Genomic DNA, 18242 nt, shown 5'->3' with positions numbered 1-18242 from the left:
CCAGGCCCCCCACGACCCTACAGGATGAAGTGGTATAGAAGATGAGTGAGTGAGAGAGTGAGTGTGTATCCTCAGGGACACAATCCTCACATTGTGAGGCGACATCTGCTTAGAAAACTCTCAGACGTGTGTTTATGAAGCTACGTTTGGAGCGAAACAAGGTGATGTTTTTCATCCCAGTGCTGATCTCAGCTGTTTCCTCTTCTCCTCACTGACTATCTGCTTATTTAAACCCTTGTGTTTCAGTGACTCCAATTGAAGAGGTCTATTGTTTTGATCTCAGTGATTTTTAATATTTAACAGGGTTGCATCCTGTTTTTGTACCTCATTGCATTCTTGCCCCCTCATTTTGACCGATTGGCCGAGCGCTCTCAAAGGGGTGGAATAGGAGGCCCTCAGCGCTCTCACATCAGGGGGCAATCAGGAGCATCTGTGAACATACGGAAGCCGAAGGTGCGGACAGCGCTGCCCCCCAAGGGTGTTACTCTGCCCTCAATGATGCTGAGCGAGCAGTCCGCAAAGATGCAGTCGGCTGGCATCATGAGATTCGGAGGAAACATGTAATAGTCTTTGGTTCCTTCCTAACTAGTAATAATAGCCTTGATGTGAGACTGTTCTAGTGATGGTGGGAACTGGACATGACTACAACAACATGAACGCTTTTACACAGCACTGCAGATGTTTTCGACATAGACACTTACTTGTTTTTTTTTAAAGCTGTTTGGGATTTATCTTTTTTAATAAAGCTACAAATCCTGCAGTCTCGCCCATTTCCACAACATAAAACCTGATGCTTAGCAGGTGTAACGTTCTCACAGGAGGACGGAGAGAAACACTGATGTGGCTGATCCAGATGGAAATTAAATCACAGATTAGTAAACCTGTAAACGAGACTCCAGAACCCTGTGTCCCTTTACCCGTCTGACACGCACCATAGTCCCTATACTGTTTTATAGCAGGTGTCATTTGCAGTCACAATAAAACATGAAAATCTCGCTGGTTAATGTTTAACTCAGACGTGGACAGGAGGACACAAGTACAGCTCAACAAAACCTGTGTATCAGTAACAAGCAACACAAACAACAAACAACATGACCTGTGCCAGGCAAGAGAAGAAACAAGAACTTTACACCAGACACACTTCTTCTGCTTTCTCATGAGATTTCACAAAGGTTAGTTAACCTCATCCATGTGCAGGTTCACGCTGGAGATTTATTAATCTCTGATAATAATCACACATACTTGAACTTTTGTCAGAACCGCTTACTGTTACGCAATACCACAGCTCTCGTTAAAGATATCATTATAACCAATAATGTTTTATCCTTTCAACACACTCAGTAGCGTGTTTCCTCTTCTCCACCCAGACACTGGAACAGCTGCCTCTGGATTCGTTCATTAGGAGAACATCTACACCTGATATCGATATCTGTAATTCTGTAAAGCTATGCTGTAAAATGAACATGAATTAAACAAATAAATGACATGAGAATGAATTTAAAGATGACAAGAAGCTGTTTGAATAAGCTCTAATTTGTTATTGTGCAGGACCAAGCTGTGTATTTCTCGTCACCCAAGCATTCAATTTTCTACTTCAGATATTTTGCTCCTGTTTGGTGTTTTGGTTTGTTATTCTCTTAACACCACGAGATTCCTGATCACAAACATTCCTGTCCAGTCAAGTTCTCCTCAGTTCCTTGGCCTATTTTGCAGCCTAAAGTAAAAGATGTCTATTTTTCAATCGGTTAGTCACACCGTCAGGGGAAATTAAGGCAAGACGAGTTGAGGCAATCCTAAAACTGAACCACATTGTTTCACCAAACCGCCAGTGAATTACGCAGATTTTACTTGGTGATAACTTAAGGACACCTGACACAGAAAGATCATAACAACACCGTTTTATCATTAGTGCAGTGCGTGCAATGTTTTTTTAGGAATCCAATTAAATTAGCCAATACTGCCTAGCATGCTAGTGTTAGCAATTATAATTCTGAACCAATATAAATATATCAAACTTTATTTAATTATAACAGGTATATTAACATTATTAACATGTGAGTTACGACTTCAGAATAGCCCTCACCATCCTACCAGTGTAGCGTATATTATAGATTAGCATGTGTGAGTTAGCGCAGGAGAATCAGCAGTGAAGATTATCAACATTTGCAAATATAGTTGAATAAAATACCAAGAGATTATCTCATTAATTCGAGTTTGTGTGTGTAAAGGTGTGTATGTTTGAATGTCAGTGTGTTTATTCTTCGTGCTTGGACACGTCTCGCGATAGACGGATTCTGCTTTTGGAGGATTCACGGTCATACGCTTTAGAAACGGCGAGTGTCAAAGAGTTCTCAGACATGCGTTAGACCTGATCGCTCACTCGGCACGATGAGGAGGAAAAATTATATCATGCCCAGGCAGGAACGGAGCACTTTAGATAAAGTACACTCCTCTGATGTTTTCTTTTTCTTTTCAGATGCCAACTGATGTGTCAGACAGAGCAGGAGAGAGGCTGAGGGCGAGTCAGGCGCTTTTTTATTTTTAAATTTCAAAAAATCGGATCGATTCTGGACTTGTTTGAAGGAGCGCATCATCAAGTGCACATGAGGTTTAATCGCTGCCACACCCCAGGACCGAAGCACTTTCACACAGGGAGGTGACTCAAGAGATGCAGACGCTGATGGATTTTTGGTGCAACACTGCAGTTTAAAAACACATTTCACAAATCTTTAGATGTCCTGAACTCTCAGGGCTGTTAAATTCCACCTCAATCTGTGGGTTTTCCACTCTGTGAAGGGTTCTACCTCGCTGTGAAGGGTTCTACCTCGCTGTGAAGGGTTCGACCTCGCTGTGAAGGGTTCTACCTCGCTGTGAAGTTCTACCACACTGTGAAATGTTTTACTTCACTATGAAGTCCTATCTTGGAGTAAAACGTTCTACCTCGCTGTGAAGTTCTACGTTGTTTTGAATCATTCTCCCTCAAGGGTCTGTGACATGTTGTACCTCACCGTACAGTCCATGAAGAATCAGTCCACATGGACATGAGTGCACACTGCAGGGGTTCAGTCCAAACTGATGGAACACTAGATAACACGTTCATACATTAGAATAAAGAGATAAGGGAGCTGTGCAGGAGGGCTCCTGGGACACAATACCAAAAGTTTGAGTTACAGAGGGGCGGGGCGGAAAGTGACGGGGGGAGGGACGGGGGGGAGGGAACGCGTTAAAAATGTGCGCGAGATGCCCTTCTTCATCATCATCATCATGACCTGCGAGCGGAGCGGGAACCCGGAGCCCAGGTGAGGGGGGGAGGAGGGGGGTGGACAGGTGAGAGGACAGGTGAGAGGACAGGGGACAGAGTGGACAGAGAGGACAGGTTACTGAGGAGCGGCTCGGGAGACCCGGAGGAAAGACACGGGGCACGTGGGCTCTGAGTGCCCCAAAAGGAATGGGCGCTCGCGCGTCACTGCGCTGCGCTTCCGCTCCCTAATCACCTGTCCCGTGCGCGTGACAATGAGACGGCTCGGGGTCGCGTGCTCGCTGCTGCTGCTGCTCAGCGCGTGCGTGTCACGGAGCCGCGCGCGAGTCCCCGCACCTGGTGCAGGTGAGTGTGTGAAGGGTTCTGGGGTGCGCGCGCAGACACACACACACACACAGATTCGAAAGTTCCGTATGAATCAGTACCGGAGTGTGTGTGTGTGTGTGTGTGTGTGTGTGTAAGACAAAAACGTTAAGCAAATAAAAACTGTACTAATGTTTATATAACTGTCTATTAATGATTAAATACAGTGTTGTGTGTGTAGAGGTGCATCTTTGGGTTCTGCACCACAGCACTGAGCTGTCTCTCTGTCTCTGTCTCTCTGTATTTCAGTGTTTCTGTGTGTCTCTCTCCGTATCTCACTGATTGTCTCTGGTTGTCTCTGTGTCGCCTGTCTGTCTCTCTCTCCCAGTATCTCTCTGATTGTCTCTGTCTCTCTGCGTCTCTGTGTTGCCTGTGTCTCTCTCTCTCTCTCCGTATCTCTCTGATTGTCTCTGTGTCGCCTATGTCTCTCTCTCTCCTTATCTCTCTGATTGTCTCTGTCTCTCTGTGTCGCCTATGTCTCTCTCTCTCTCCGTATCTCTCTGATTGTCTCTGTCTCTCTGTGTCGCCTGTGTGTGTGTCTCTCTTTCTCTCCGTATCTCTCTGATTGTCTCTGTGTCGCCTGTGTGTGTCTCTCTCTCTCTTTCTCCCAGTATCTCTCTAATTGTCTCTGTCTCTCTGTGTCTCTGTGTTGCCTGTGTCTCTCTCTCTCTCTCCGTATCTCTCTGATTGTCTCTGTGTCGCCTATGTCTCTCTCTCTCCTTATCTCTCTGATTGTCTCTGTCTCTCTGTGTCGCCTATGTCTCTCTCTCTCCTTATCTCTCTGATTGTCTCTGTCTCTCTGTGTCGCCTATGTCTCTCTCTCTCTTTCTCTCCGTATCTCTCTGATTGTCTCTGTGTCGCCTATCTCTCTCTCTCTCTCTCTCTCTCTCTCTCTTTCTTTCTGTATCTCCCTGATGGTCTCTGATTGTCTCTGTGTCGCCTGTGTCTCTCTTTCTCTTTCTCTGCGTATCTCACTGAATGTCTCTGTGTCTCTGTGTTGCCTGTGTCTCTCTCTCTCTCTCTCTCTCTCCGTATCTCTCTGATTGTCTCTGTGTCGCCTATGTCTCTCTCTCTCTCCGTATCTCTCTGATTGTCTCTGTCTCTCTGTGTCGCCTATGTCTCTCTCTCTCTCCGTATCTCTCTGATTGTCTCTGTCTCTCTGTGTCTCTCTCACACACAAACCCCGTTCATGTGCAGAACTAAGACACAGTTAGTTTTATGATTGCAGCGCTGTAGGGGCTTCAGGATTCACACTCCAAAGTCCAGATTCTCACTTTTTTTCGACACAGGAACAGACTGCGGAGCTCCAGGGCAGGATTGAGGTCAGGGCCTAATAGGTGAAAAAACCCCTGGAGGAGCAGCACTGGAGCCGGGTCATGTGATTTCTCACCGAGAGCGCGGTGTTGGGCGAGCTGCGAGAGGCACTCCGGCCGCCACAGTGGGAAATAGCTCAAATTTTAGATCAGACGTGTTGGAGAGTGAGGATCAAATCCCGTGTTACACACATACTGTGGTGGAGTCTGCAGAGGGGCGGGGTCAGAGCGAGGGACGCCTTACGATGAGAAACCTTTCTGTCCTTACCAGCTGTGACATTGAAATGAGGCAGAGACATTTCCCAACATAGCGTGATCATGTACGCTCGGTCCGCCGCCAGCGCTAAGCGTAATCTCAGTAGTGGTTCTGGTTCTGTCTAAAGTCCATTCTGTGGATCTCTGCAAGACTTTACAACATCCTTCTAGTTAGCTAAATCGTTCGCCATTAGCTACCTCACGATCGGTGTTTAGAATTTTCCCGGTTGCCTAGCAACAGTGTTGTCGTGCCCATAATGACTCGAATTAGAGCACGAGCTGATGAGATGAATTAGCGCTCACTGTCAGCGCATCCTCTCAGTTTAAAAGCAAATACGTTTCATCATCAGTTTCTCTTTCTCCCATCGCTTCCCTCTTTCGCTGATTTTTACCTTTGTTCAGAACTGGAGTGTGTGATCAGGCTTTCATCTCACAGCCCAGTTTAGTCTGTTTTCTTTTACTTCTTTTGTCTGTGAGGAGAAATGTTCTGTGATGTTTCTGTGTGTTTTCTCTCTGTCTGCTCTGCTCCTCAATATCATGCTCATTTTCTGATTGTGTGTGTGTGTGTGTGTGTGTGTGTGTGTGTGTGTGTGTTTATGTTTGAAGTGTAAAATGCAGGAGTGATGAGAACAAAAGAGAGCAATAATGTGAAAGAGAGACAGACAGCTCATCTTTTTCATGCATCATCTCAGCAGACAGACAGACAGACAGACAGACAGACACTGTGGAAGACATTCTATAATATTTGATATAGTTGATGTTTAACATACATTCTGTCTCTGTGCCCTGAGGGGAATACCTGTCTTAATCATTTGTGTGTGTGTGTGTGTGTGTGTCCTGACATGTCCGTTGCATTTAGTAGATTTCCGCTTCGCGACTGTTTGACGTGCCATGAGGTCGTGCGGGGTGTGTGTGTGTGTGTGTGTGTGTGTGTGTGATATAAAGCAGTGTAAATCACACCCCTGACCACTAAACTCCTGCAAGCAGTAAATAATGTAGATAAAATAAGGATGAGCTGAGATCAGACTTTCTCAGGGAAGCTGCTGAGACGACTCCGCCGTCTGTATGTGAGCCCGAGTCGTGTCTTTCACACAGTATCAGCTAATTCATCATGAAAATCTTTTTCAAAATCTCTTGTAGATGTTGCTTTAATCGATGTGTTCTATTAAATTAGGCATTTCAGTCTGATAAACACTGAATTGATTCATTTCCTGTCATTACGCTCCATTAAAAAATGCATGTAGATCTTTGATTTGATCAAAAGTCTTTTCTCTGGTGTTCTCCACTCTGACTCTGCATCGCTTCCTCAGGTCCACATGACCTCTTTGTCACCTCTATGAATTTTGGCTCCCTGGTGTCGCAGAAATGTCTTCACATGACACTAAATTGATGTTAATTGCAATAATTTTTCACATCAGTATTTTAAACATTGAAGATTCATCCGTTAATTGGGAGAAGGTTAGTCGTATTCAGTAAAGAATTGCCAGCTCTTCCGAGAGCTCCGTTCTTCATCTCCGTCTCCCACTTTGTCTCGGAGTTAATCAATAGCAGGTTCCCTGAGCGTTAAGCGCTCTGATCTCCGAGCCTGGCTCAGACAGAGCGGTGAATAATTCACTCTGATAAACAGTAAACACTCGCAGCCTCAAATTACTCACACGAACACACGGCTGGCTGTGAGGATGGACCTCATCACCGCCGTAATTGGCTTCCCACCTGCCTGACTATGCAAGATGTTTGAGAAACGACACACTCAACAGAGGCTTCCACACTGATTGTTCATTTCTCACTGTAATACATGCGTTTATTTCAGGGAGACAGCGCGATCAGAGTGTTAAGATTAATTTTCTGTCGTCTTTTCTTTCTCAGGGTTTGACTCCTGTGAGGGCGACATCCTGCTCCTGCTCGACTCCTCCGGCAGCGTCTCCTACTACGAGTTTTCCCAAATGCTCCACTTCCTGTCCGACTTGCTCCGCCCCTTCCAGATTGGGCCTGGGCATTTCAGGGTGGCGCTGGTGCAGGTGCACACAGATCCACGGCTGGAGTTTAACTTTGACGAACACAGCAGCCAGAACACGTTGCAGGACTCGCTGCTTAGGATACAGCAGCTTCGTGGGGACACCATGACAAAAGAAGCCCTGCAGATGGCTCGGGAGCGGGTGTTGCAACCAGCAGGACAGAAAGCTCCGCCCAGAGTGCTCCTGTGGGTCACAGATGGAGTGGACCCAGGGAACATTGAAGGTCCGCTAGCAGCCCTGCGTAGGGAGGGAGTGTCTGTGCTGGTCGTCTCTACTGGACACACTAATTACCAGGTGTTTAGGCGAGTCGTGACTCCGCCCATCGATCAACACTTGCACTTTGTAGATGCCGATTCAATGGACATCATCACCAAGGACCTGAGAGACGCCATCACAGGTAAGAATTACTGATGTCCCAGAATGCACTGCATTATGTGTCTAAAGAGTAAAGACTGTTATGTACTGAGGGTAAGTGAGAGAAAATGGAGATTGGGACACGCCCACAGTGGACAGATGATAGTGTATGTGTGTACTATATAGTGAATAGGGTGTGTGTGGTTTGGGACACGCCCACAGTGGACAGATGATAGTGTATGTGTGTACTATATAGTGAATAGGGTGTGTGGTTTGGGACACACCCAAAGTGGACTGATGATAGTGTTTATGTGTACTATATAGTGAATAGGGTGTGTGGTTTGGGACACGCCCACAGTGGACAGATGATAGTGTATGTGTGTACTATATAGTGAATAGGGTGTGTGTGGTTTGGGACACGCCCACAGTGGACAGATGATAGTGTATGTGTGTACTATATAGTGAATAGGGTGTGTGGTTTGGGACACGCCCACAGTGGACAGATGATAGTGTATGTGTGTACTATATAGTGAATAGGGTGTGTGGTTTGGGACACGCCCACAGTGGACAGATGATAGTGTATGTGTGTACTATATAGTGAATAGGGTGTGTGGTTTGGGACACACCCAAAGTGGACTGATGATAGTGTTTATGTGTACTATATAGTGAATAGGGTGTGTGGTTTGGGACACACCCAAAGTGGACTGATGATAGTGTTTATGTGTACTATATAGTGACTAGGGCGTGTGGTTTGGGACACGACCACAGGGAACTGATAATTGTGTATATGTGTGTATTATATAGTGAATAGGGTGTGTGTGGTTTGGGACACGCCCACAGTGGGGTGATGATAGTGTTTATGTGTACTGTATAGTGAATAGGGTCTGTTGGCCACCTTAGCCTTGTTAGCAGTAAATTTAGCAGACCACACGTCTTTTTTAGCGCTGTTTATTTCCGGACCTCCCGAGGTCCTGCGCGCCTGTGGCCCACTGCTACAGTTATTTCGGCATCGTCTCTGTCAGAGCGTATCAGGTTTTTCCCGACAGCGGCTCTCAGGTGGATCCGAGGATGCAGATGTGACAGGAGACAAACTGAACAACACTGTTTGTGCTGCTAATCACACAGCTAGCAGTCTCTGCAGGAAAGCAGTGTGCTAATGTTAGCGTAACAGATGGTGCGCTAAGCTGAAAACCCAGACGCACCACAGAGCACCGCTTCTATTTAATTAACACAAGCTTGTTGTTTTAACGACGCTGCACCAGATTTTTTTTACTCCACCTGCTAAACGAGGGCAGTCTCTAAATTACTTTCACTTAGAAACCATGAAATCTAAAACACAGGCCCAGAGCACGACGTTTATTATTGCTATTGTTAACGGGCTAATGGTTTACGTCATGAGATAACAACTATGATACCAAACTAGCTAGCACGCAGGTAACATTAGCTAGCCTGAGCAGCATCACATTGAGAGAAATAACACAACCTAGACTAGAGCTGAGCCTCAGACGGGAGGGGGCGGGGCTAGACGATCCAACTCTTACCTTCAGATCTAATAATAAAATGAGTGCAAAATGTTAGCACGCTAGCAGGCACCAGGTTTAACTAGCACGCTGTCACGTCATGTAATGAGAATCTTTTAATAAACTAATTATTATTCAGGACACTTTTCAAATCCCAGATGTCTAACAGTGAACTAGTGTTTAATTATTTTAGTAAAAGTTTTAGCAGAATTCTGTATTTTTTCCAGAGCACAGGCAAGATCGAGCAGCTGGTCCTGTCTTAAACACGTGACTCAAGAGCACGTCAAGCAGCTCAGAAACAAAGTGTACGTTTCCATCTTATCCACAGATCTCTCAGAAATGTTCCTAGAGTCTCGACGGGCGTCTACGGTATCACTGAGAAGTTCTGTGTTTGTTTATCACGTGATCCCGGTGTGATATCCGGCCGGACGAGATCTGCTCGCTGGTTAATAGACATTTAGCAGCTACATTTTGTCAGATGTGTTTGATCATTTCTCTGTTTATCATGACAGCACTTGTAGGCAACACCGCAGAGGAATTCGCTACAGGTTCACACACACACACACACACACACACACACACACACACGATTCTGCGGTCAGTTCTGTGATGATGTTATCATTCCTTCTGTGGTGTTTCTTTCTTCTGTGTAGCATCATCGCTTTATTACTGCCTGCTTTATAAAGAGATGATTTTAATGTTTTATTGTATCTCCACTGCTCAGAGATGATCTGCACGTCTTCAGGTCTTCACGTGCGTGACGTGACGTCCCATAGTGCCATGCTGTACTGGTGGTCCCTTCTGATTGGTGGACTGGGTCAGTATGAGCTCCAGTACGGCGAGTCGGAGTGGGACCTCGACACGTACAACAGACTCACACTATCACCCGATCACACCTGGATTGAGCTCTCGGACCTGCAGCCCGATACACACTACAGCGTCCGGCTCACGGCACACACACCGGGCAGCACACACAGCAGAGAGCTCAGCACACACTTCACAACCCTGCCAGGTGAGGAGGAGAGACTTTTTCACATGATACCTGTGTGATATCCGGCCGCTTGCTGGTTAATAAATATTTAACAGTTAAATGTTGTCCATTGAGATGATGAACTCGGAGCCTTTAAATCTTTAGGCTTTATTTCCTGAAGGTTGGACGTCTCTTCAGGAAATTCAATAGTGGAGGCATGTCAAGCGTGTGGGATTGAGGGAGGGGGGCAAAAATATGAATATCTTCAGCTGTTTGTTCCTCACGTTTCCTGGACATAAACCCGTCCAGGGCTGTAGCTATCGAATAGTTTAGTAATCGAGCACTCTAGCAAAAATTTAATCGATTAATCGAGTAATCGGATAAAATGTACTTTTGTTTAATTAAACAGCAATGCAAAGATTAATTTGTTTTTCTTTTTAGAAAATCTACTTTTTTTTAACTGCATACAGCATTTTATCAAAAATAAACATTGTCATTATTCACAGTACAAGGAACAGCTTATACCCGCCAAGGTCCGCCAAAAAAAATTTACATGTTTTTAAGTCCGCTTAAACATGTTTAATTTTCCGCACAGAAAGATGGAAATGTAATCGCAGCGTCAAAACTTGCAGTAAATCATGATGCATGGTATAGGGTATTAGGGGTATTAAAGTTGACTGAGATGAATTAAGTGCATTACAGAGCCATACATTCTTATTTTAAAGCTTTTTATCGGATGCAAAAACTTAAAAATAAGGTAAATCAAATGACTTTAAGGATCAAAAAAACTAAGGCACACATCAAAATAAATAATTATACAAAAACATTACGTTGTGCAACTAAACTTTTAGAACAAAAAGTTTTAAAAATCTACACCTCAGGCATAACAGAAGCCTTTACTGACAATTTCTGTCGCTTTCTCTCGCTGGTTTCTTCTTCTCTTGGCTCGCCGATATTTTTATCGCTTCTTTCCATTTTGTATCCAGCAACAGAACGCTCCCTCAAATCAATACACAGCTAACTGTTTGTCTCCTTCCGCTTTGTGGGTGACGTAAGCGCTTCTTCTTCGTTGGTGTTTACTGGCGGCTTGCATCAGGAAGTGCACTTTGCCGAAAGCGCGCAGTCAACAAATAATTGGGCAAATATATAACGCAGGCTTTTCAAATTAATTAAACGAAGCTTCGAGACAGAAGATTTTGCCTCCATCATTTTCTTGTAATTGAATAACTCGAGTTACTCGAGGAATCGTTTCAGCCCTAAACCAGTCCTTATTCTTACTGTAGATGAAAGAGAACAGTATGTTTCACTTTTATCAGATGTGTTTGATGTAAAGCAGCACGGGGGTGTAGTGGTGCCGCCTTGCACCTCCAGGGTCTGGGCTCAATTCCCATCTCTTTGTGGGTGGAGTTTGCGTGTTCTCCCCGTGTTTGGTGGGTTTCCTCCTGGTACTGCAGTTTCCTCCCACAGTCCAAAGACATGCAGATTAGGCTAATTGGTGTTCACAAATTGCCCGTAGTGTGTGTGTATGTATGTGTATGTATGTATGTGTGTGCCCTGTGATGGATTGGCACCTGTCCAGGGTGTACCCTGCCTCGTGCCCTAAAGTCTGCTGGAATAGCCCCCCCCCCCCCGTATAAAGGATAAAGCGGTTAGGATAGACGATGAGTGAGTGTTTGAACATTTCTACATTTAACTTAACTTGCAGTATCATGACAGCGTTTGTATTCAACACCGCAAAGGAATTCGCTACAGGTTCACACACACACACACACACACACACACATAATTCTCTGATCAGTTCTGTTCATTCTTTCCATGGTGTTTCTTCCTTCTGTGTAGCATCATGTCTTTATCACTGCTTACTTTATTACTATTTTAATGTTTTATTGTATCTCCACTGCTCAGAGCTGATCTGCACAGACTGTCTTCACGTGCGTGACGTGACGTCCCATAGTGCCATGCTGTACTGGTGGTCCCTTCTGATTGGTGGACTGGGTCAGTATGAGCTCCAGTACGGCGAGTCGGAGTGGGACCTCGACACGTACAACAGACTCACACTATCACCCGATCACACCTGGATTGAGCTCTCGGACCTGCAGCCCGATACACACTACAGCGTCCGGCTCACGGCACACACACCGGGCAGCACACACAGCAGAGAGCTCAGCACACACTTCACAACCCTGCCAGGTGAGGAGGACAGTCCTGTTGTCATTGAGACTATTCTCTGGTTCTTAGAGGCCTGAGGGTACAGAGTCAGTGCTGGGTGAAGCCGTCCATCTCATCCCGAGTGTCTCACATGTCTGTCTCATCAGCCATTACTGGGACTGCGTGCAGTATTTGACCCTGTTTTAAAAGTCCATGCTGAGACATGCTCTGGTTTCAATCTTACTGAAGAGAGAGAGAGAGAGAGAGAGAGAGTTTCTTTCAGGTCAGAGACTCTTTAGAGGAACGAATGCAATACACAAGTGTTCCACAAGTTTCTGATTTAAGCCCAGTATTGTTCGCATTTTATACACAGCACAGCCACGTTAACATGTAATCATCTACAAAGTCCTCATCATCTTCTGTCTTGAAAAGCACTTAGATCTCAGAGCGCTCAGCTAGAACAACTCAGCAGCACGGATAAACAAAAGGGAAGTACATCAAGAAGTAAAACAGATTACACTAACAGAAGTCCAGATGCTGATTACAGAGACTCTCTGCATTGAATGTGCTGATTCTGTTCTAGAGAATAAGGGAGTTTCTGTAAAACCAAACACTATAGTTAAGGTCCTGGTGATGCAAGCTTATAAAAAGTCCCTGCAGTATGAGTCTATTCAAAACTATAAATGTATTGTTTGAGAAACCTACATTGTGCTTTAAGATGCATGCTAAGGCTGCGTGAATGCTTTCATAACTCTCCACTGGCCTGCTGTGATCTGTTCCCTGCTGTGATCTGTTCCCTGCTGTCTTTTTGGATTACACCTCGGACAGTTTAATAATCTTCACGTAATGCATTGGTCTTGCTTTGTTGTATTTCCCTCTCTGATGTGTAGATGTCTCGGGTCCTACAACAGTGATGGTGACGGAATCTGGTCCGGACCGGCTGCGCGTGAGCTGGTCCCCGGTTCAGTCCAGACAGGTCGAGCAGTACCGCGTGGAGTTTGGTCCGATCCCGAGCGGGGATGTACGCTCTGTGACGGTGTCCAGGTCGCAGAGCAGCGTACTGCTCACACAGCTCCAGTCCGACACACACTACCTCATCACCATCAGCGCCGTACACTCCTCCGGCCAGGAGAGGGCGATCTCTGTTAAAGCCTGCACTCAGGAGGGTGAGGGAGTCGCATTAACTGGGGAGATGTTTGTTTTTCAATATACTCTTCATTGATTTATCTCAGAGTGATAAACATTTCAGTTTAGAATTTTAAAACAGTTTAATGTGAAAATGGCTTCTGGAGTCATGCAGAGAGGGAGATGGGCGAGGGGGAGTCACGAAGGTACATTAACATACATTTGACCAGAACATGTTAATGTTTAAAATATCAAAGTACCACATCAGCCTGCTTTAGGGTTTGGAGATTAACTAATAGGATGAATCAGTAACACTGCGTTTCATATTAAACTGTGATTTCAACGCATTTCCTTCATCCAGCTTCGCTTCCAAGAACGGCTCAGGCACCTGAAACACAACATCGGGACAACATTTATTTTAAAAGCTAGAAAGACTTTGATATAACGATGTTTGGATGCAGTTGAATGAAAAACCACTGCACAACCTCAAAACTCAATTCAATTCAATTTTATTTGTATAGCGTTTTTAGCAATTTTCATTGTCCCAAAGCAGCTTCACACAATCAGAAGAATTATTTAAGTTTGCATGAAATGTGAATGTGTATGAATCAAAATGGTCAGTTTGTCCCTGGTGAACAAGCCGAGGGCGACAGTGGCAAGGAAAAACTCCCTGAGATGGTAATAGGAAGAAACCTTGCGAGGAACCAGACTCAACAGGGAACCCATCCTCATCTGGGTGATAACAGATAGCAGGGATTGATCTGCATTTATACTGTGTGTTAGGTGTGTTAGGCAGTTCAGCTATAACAGTTAATGTTAATTGATGTAAATATGGAGTCCAGGTAGTTATTAAAAACTCTTGTAGGAACTTGTAGGAAATTCCAGTCCTGAACTATCGAACTGTCAAGTCCTCAGAGAAACAGCTGCCAACACCAGTCGAGGCCAGAACCGTCTTCATGGTAAAGTGAAACCATCCCCAGACACCAGACGCATCCCAAAGAGACACACGGGGCATCCATGTGACGAGATCTCCAACCAGAAGCGAGGCACCAGGATGGGTCAGACAGGTCCGGAGGGCAGAGGGAGTCTGGATCACTGGCAGCTCGGGAACGACATGTGTAGCTCGACAGAGAGAGAGAGAGAGAGAGAGAGAACAGGAGAGGGGAGAGCATCCTCAAGATATTTCCAGTTTGCACCAGGTCTGAGCACATCGCACCCGCGCGCCCTTTAGCTCACAACAGTGTTCTGAAATCCTGTCTGGAGAGCGGGATGAACACAACCGCTTCCCGCACAACCGCACGGCGTGTGTATCTCAGAGGTGGAAAAATCAGTGCTCGGGTTTGAGGTGTGTCACACACTCGCACACTGCAGTATCACATAGAGCTCTGCTCACTACCTGCACTGCTGTAGTGTATTATGGAGCTCACACAGAATCCACGCTGCACAGCGTCCGGTCTCACACAGCAGGTCACACACTGTAAGCCAGCGCTTTTCTGCTTCCTTTTCAGCTTTAATGTTTTGGTAAATTACGCATTGAATTGTGCATTTAGTATCATTAACAGCAGGTTCCTTGAGGAAGCAGTAACAATCACTCAGCACTCTCGCTGCTGTAGTCCTCGGTTCACATTCCTCACAGGTCACTGGCTTAGTTACAGAAAGAACACCTACTCTCAGCAGCTTAAGTATTACATAAATGTGTCTCAGTTGGGAGGATAAAAAAATAAATGGCATGCACTCACTGGCCACTTCATTAGGTACACCTTGCTGGTACTGTAGTGGGTTGGAGCCCTTTTCAATTCAATTCAATTCAATTCAATTTTATTTGTATAGCGCTTTTAGCAATTTTCTTTGCCGCAAAGCAGCTTTACACAATCAAAAGAATTATTTAAGTTTGTATGGAATGTGAATGTGTATGAATCAAAAATGGTCAGTTTGTCCCTGGTGAGCAAGCCGAGGGCGACAGTGGCAAGGAAAAACTCCCTGAGATGGTAATAGGAAGAAACCTTGAGAGGAACCAGACTCAACAGGGAACCCATCCTCATTTGGGTGAAACAGAAAGCAGTAAATGATCTGCATTTATACAGTGTGTAGGGTGGGAGGCAGTTCAGCTATAATAGCTGATGTTAATTGATGTTAATATGGAGTCCAGGTAGTTATTGAAGACCCAGGTAGACTTGTAAGAAGTTCCAGTCATGAACTATCGAACTGTCAAGTCCCCAGAGAAACAGTTGCCAACACCAGTCAAGGCCAGAACCATTTTCTAGGTAGAGAGAATCATTCCCAGACACCAGACGCATCCCAGAGAGACACACGGGGCATCCATGTGACGAGATCTTCAGCCAGAAGCGGGGCACCAGGATGGGTCAGACAGGTCCGGAGGGCAGAGGGAGTCTGGATCACTGGCAGCTCAGGAACGACATGTGTAGCTCGACAGAGAGAGAGAGAGAGAGTGAAAGGGGGGGACAGGAGGAGAGAGGAAAGAGAAAGAGGGGGGGGAGAAGAAGAGGAGAGGAGGCCTTTTCGACTTCAGAACCGCTTTAGTTCTTCGTGGCAGAGATTCAACAAGGTGCTGAAAACATTTCTTAGGGTTTTTGCTCCATACTGACATGAGAACATTATGTAGTCGCTGGAGATTTGATGGCCGCACATCCATGCTGCGAATCTCCCGTTCCACCACATCCCAAAGGTGGATTGAGATCTGGTGACTGAGTACAGTGACCTCATTGTCATGTTAAAAAAAACAGTTTAAGATGATACTTAGGTATTCAATTTAATTCAATTTTATTTGTATAGTGCTTTTAACAATGGCCATTGACACATAATCGAAAGAGAATTATGAAAATGTTTATAAAATGTGGGAAATATGTATGGAAAGTAGGCTGTGGCATGCTCCATTGTGCCAAGAAAATCTCCCCCACATCAGGCCACCAGTCAGAACCGCTGATACACGGCAGGATGGGTCCATGTTGTTTACACCAAATTCTGACCCGACCATCCGAATGTCGCAGCAGAAATCAAGACTCATTATTTGTTGTTGTTTTGCTTCATTTGAGACAGTATTAGTTCAGTGTATGATTTGTGCCACTGTGTTGTCTGTGTGCAGTTCTCCCAGCCTTACACAATCTCCGACTGAGACAGATGGGCTACAACTCGGTGAAAGTTGACTGGACGATTCAGGAACAAGGGGCGGGGCTTCAGGGTTACTGGGTGAAGTGGGAGACGGGAGCTCACTCTTCATCATCATCATCATCATCTCGTTACATGCCTGCCCAGTCACTCTCCACTGTACTGACACACCTGAACCCCATGACCAGGGTGTGTGTGTCACCAGTGTACAGGATGGCACGTGGAGAGGGGCTGTGCTGCACTACACACACACACACACAGGTACAGAACAGTGAGCACATGAACAGGACCAACCTGAGCACTCAGAGCAGTATGAGAGAGAATTAAATATAACTGACACAAATCATGCGTGTTAAACATGACCGCTCCTCTGCATGTTCACTGATCCAGGATGACCAATACACACCATTAATGACGCATCGCTTTATTCTTTTTTTACTGACGTCTCTCATGTGTATTGCTCTATGCGGTCAGGTCACACTTGCACTCTCTAATCGCGTGGTGGTGTACACTTACACAAGCTTCCCTCACAGAGCAGCATGTGGGACTAGATCAGATGTTGGTATCAGAGTATCCACACAGTATCGGGCCAGTGCTTCACCTGTATCAATGCATCCCATAATTGTTATAGTGGAATGAAGCGCTCTCCTTTTAGTACTTTTAGCAACCTTTTCTTTCATTAACGCACACATGGCCTTTACTTTTATACACGTCCTTTTCATTGTAATTGCAATAAGTGGCTTTTATTTGGTCTAACACACTGCACATCTGTCTCGTTCCTCTGAGAGCTGCGGCGTGAACAGAGAGAAGGTTCCAGACTCCAAAGGAAGAAGAGTGAGCGGCGATTAGCGTGATGTGGAGGAGAAATCACTTTCACACTAAAGCTCATGCTTCTGCTTTTATATCCTAAAGACTGGTGTGTGTGTGCGTGTGTGTGTGTGTAGAATAACTTAACTTTATCTGAATTGATATAACCATGTGGAACAGCATTAATAACAAATATTGTGTAAAAAATGTCCACAAATGTCAGGTTCAGTCATACAGTCTGTCTGGTTAAAAAATCAAGTTAGCCCCCGTTAGCGTACAGCTTAGCATCAGCAGCAGCGATGAAGGTTTATATAAAAAAATTCCCCTGATTCCTTTTAGAAATCCTTTTTAGCTTCTGTAATCCAGTTTTAAATAGTTAGCAGCTCATATTGTGAATTTTAATTAAAATGTTTTTGTCATGTTAGCAAACTGGCTTACATTAGCATTAAATGTTAAGGACAGCTTAGCTTTAGCAATGAATATTAGAAATATTGTCCATTACACATGTTCACTAAACAGCTTTCTATGTATATAAACACTTAAACATTAAAAGTTAGCGTGAAAGATGAGGATTTGTGACTATAACTTTAAAATCCTCCCAAAAACATTGTCAGATTGTCTGGTTAGCCAGCTCGCTAACTAGTATGACTTTATACTGTAAATCCTACTGGATTAGCTCACACTGATTCCCACCAGCCTCAGAAAAAAGTCACTTCTTTAGAGTTCTTAAGAAAATTTAACCCCAAAATATATAACAGATTTACAGTTTAATAAATGAAACCATGGGATGGTGTTGTATCTGACTGAATGAATGTAAAGGCAGTAAGGCCCGCGGTTCACGGTCGGTGTAACACTGTTGGTGCTCTTGGCTGGATTGTCACTCCTGAGGTGGTGTCAGGACAAAGGAAAATCTTTACTTCATCTCCACAAGTGAGGCTGTGACCTGAATAAAGTCTTCTGGATCGAAAGAGGTGATCGAACAGGACC

At 44.9% G+C, this 18242-nt stretch overlaps 1 protein-coding gene across 1 annotated transcript; it reads left to right on the top strand.

The window, feature by feature from the left end:
- The first annotated feature begins 3339 nt into the window (after positions 1 to 3339).
- LOC128511064 (von Willebrand factor A domain-containing protein 1-like) lies at positions 3340 to 17576 on the top strand. The gene is made up of 6 exons (XM_053483691.1): positions 3340 to 3604; positions 7057 to 7602; positions 9804 to 10091; positions 11955 to 12239; positions 13088 to 13363; positions 16426 to 17576. Exons 1-6 carry the CDS (start codon positions 3514 to 3516, stop codon positions 16773 to 16775), a joined length of 1836 nt encoding a protein of 611 aa, XP_053339666.1. The 5' UTR covers positions 3340 to 3513; the 3' UTR covers positions 16776 to 17576.
- The last annotated feature ends 666 nt before the right edge of the window (positions 17577 to 18242 follow it).

The sequence above is a fragment of the Clarias gariepinus genome, chromosome 23, assembly GCF_024256425.1.
Source record: "Clarias gariepinus isolate MV-2021 ecotype Netherlands chromosome 23, CGAR_prim_01v2, whole genome shotgun sequence".
NCBI classification, from domain to species: Eukaryota; Metazoa; Chordata; class Actinopteri; order Siluriformes; family Clariidae; genus Clarias; species Clarias gariepinus.
This window is presented reverse-complemented; position numbering and strand designations above follow the sequence as displayed.

Coding starts and splice junctions, on each gene's coding strand:
- LOC128511064 (XM_053483691.1), top strand. CDS start 3,514: ATGAGACGGCTCGGGGTCGCGTGCTCGCTGCTGCTGCTGCTCAGCGCG. Junction 10,092..11,954: donor ACACTTCACAACCCTGCCAG/GTGAGGAGGAGA, acceptor TCCACTGCTCAG/AGCTGATCTGCACAGACTGT. Junction 13,364..16,425: donor TAAAGCCTGCACTCAGGAGG/GTGAGGGAGTCG, acceptor GTCTGTGTGCAG/TTCTCCCAGCCTTACACAAT.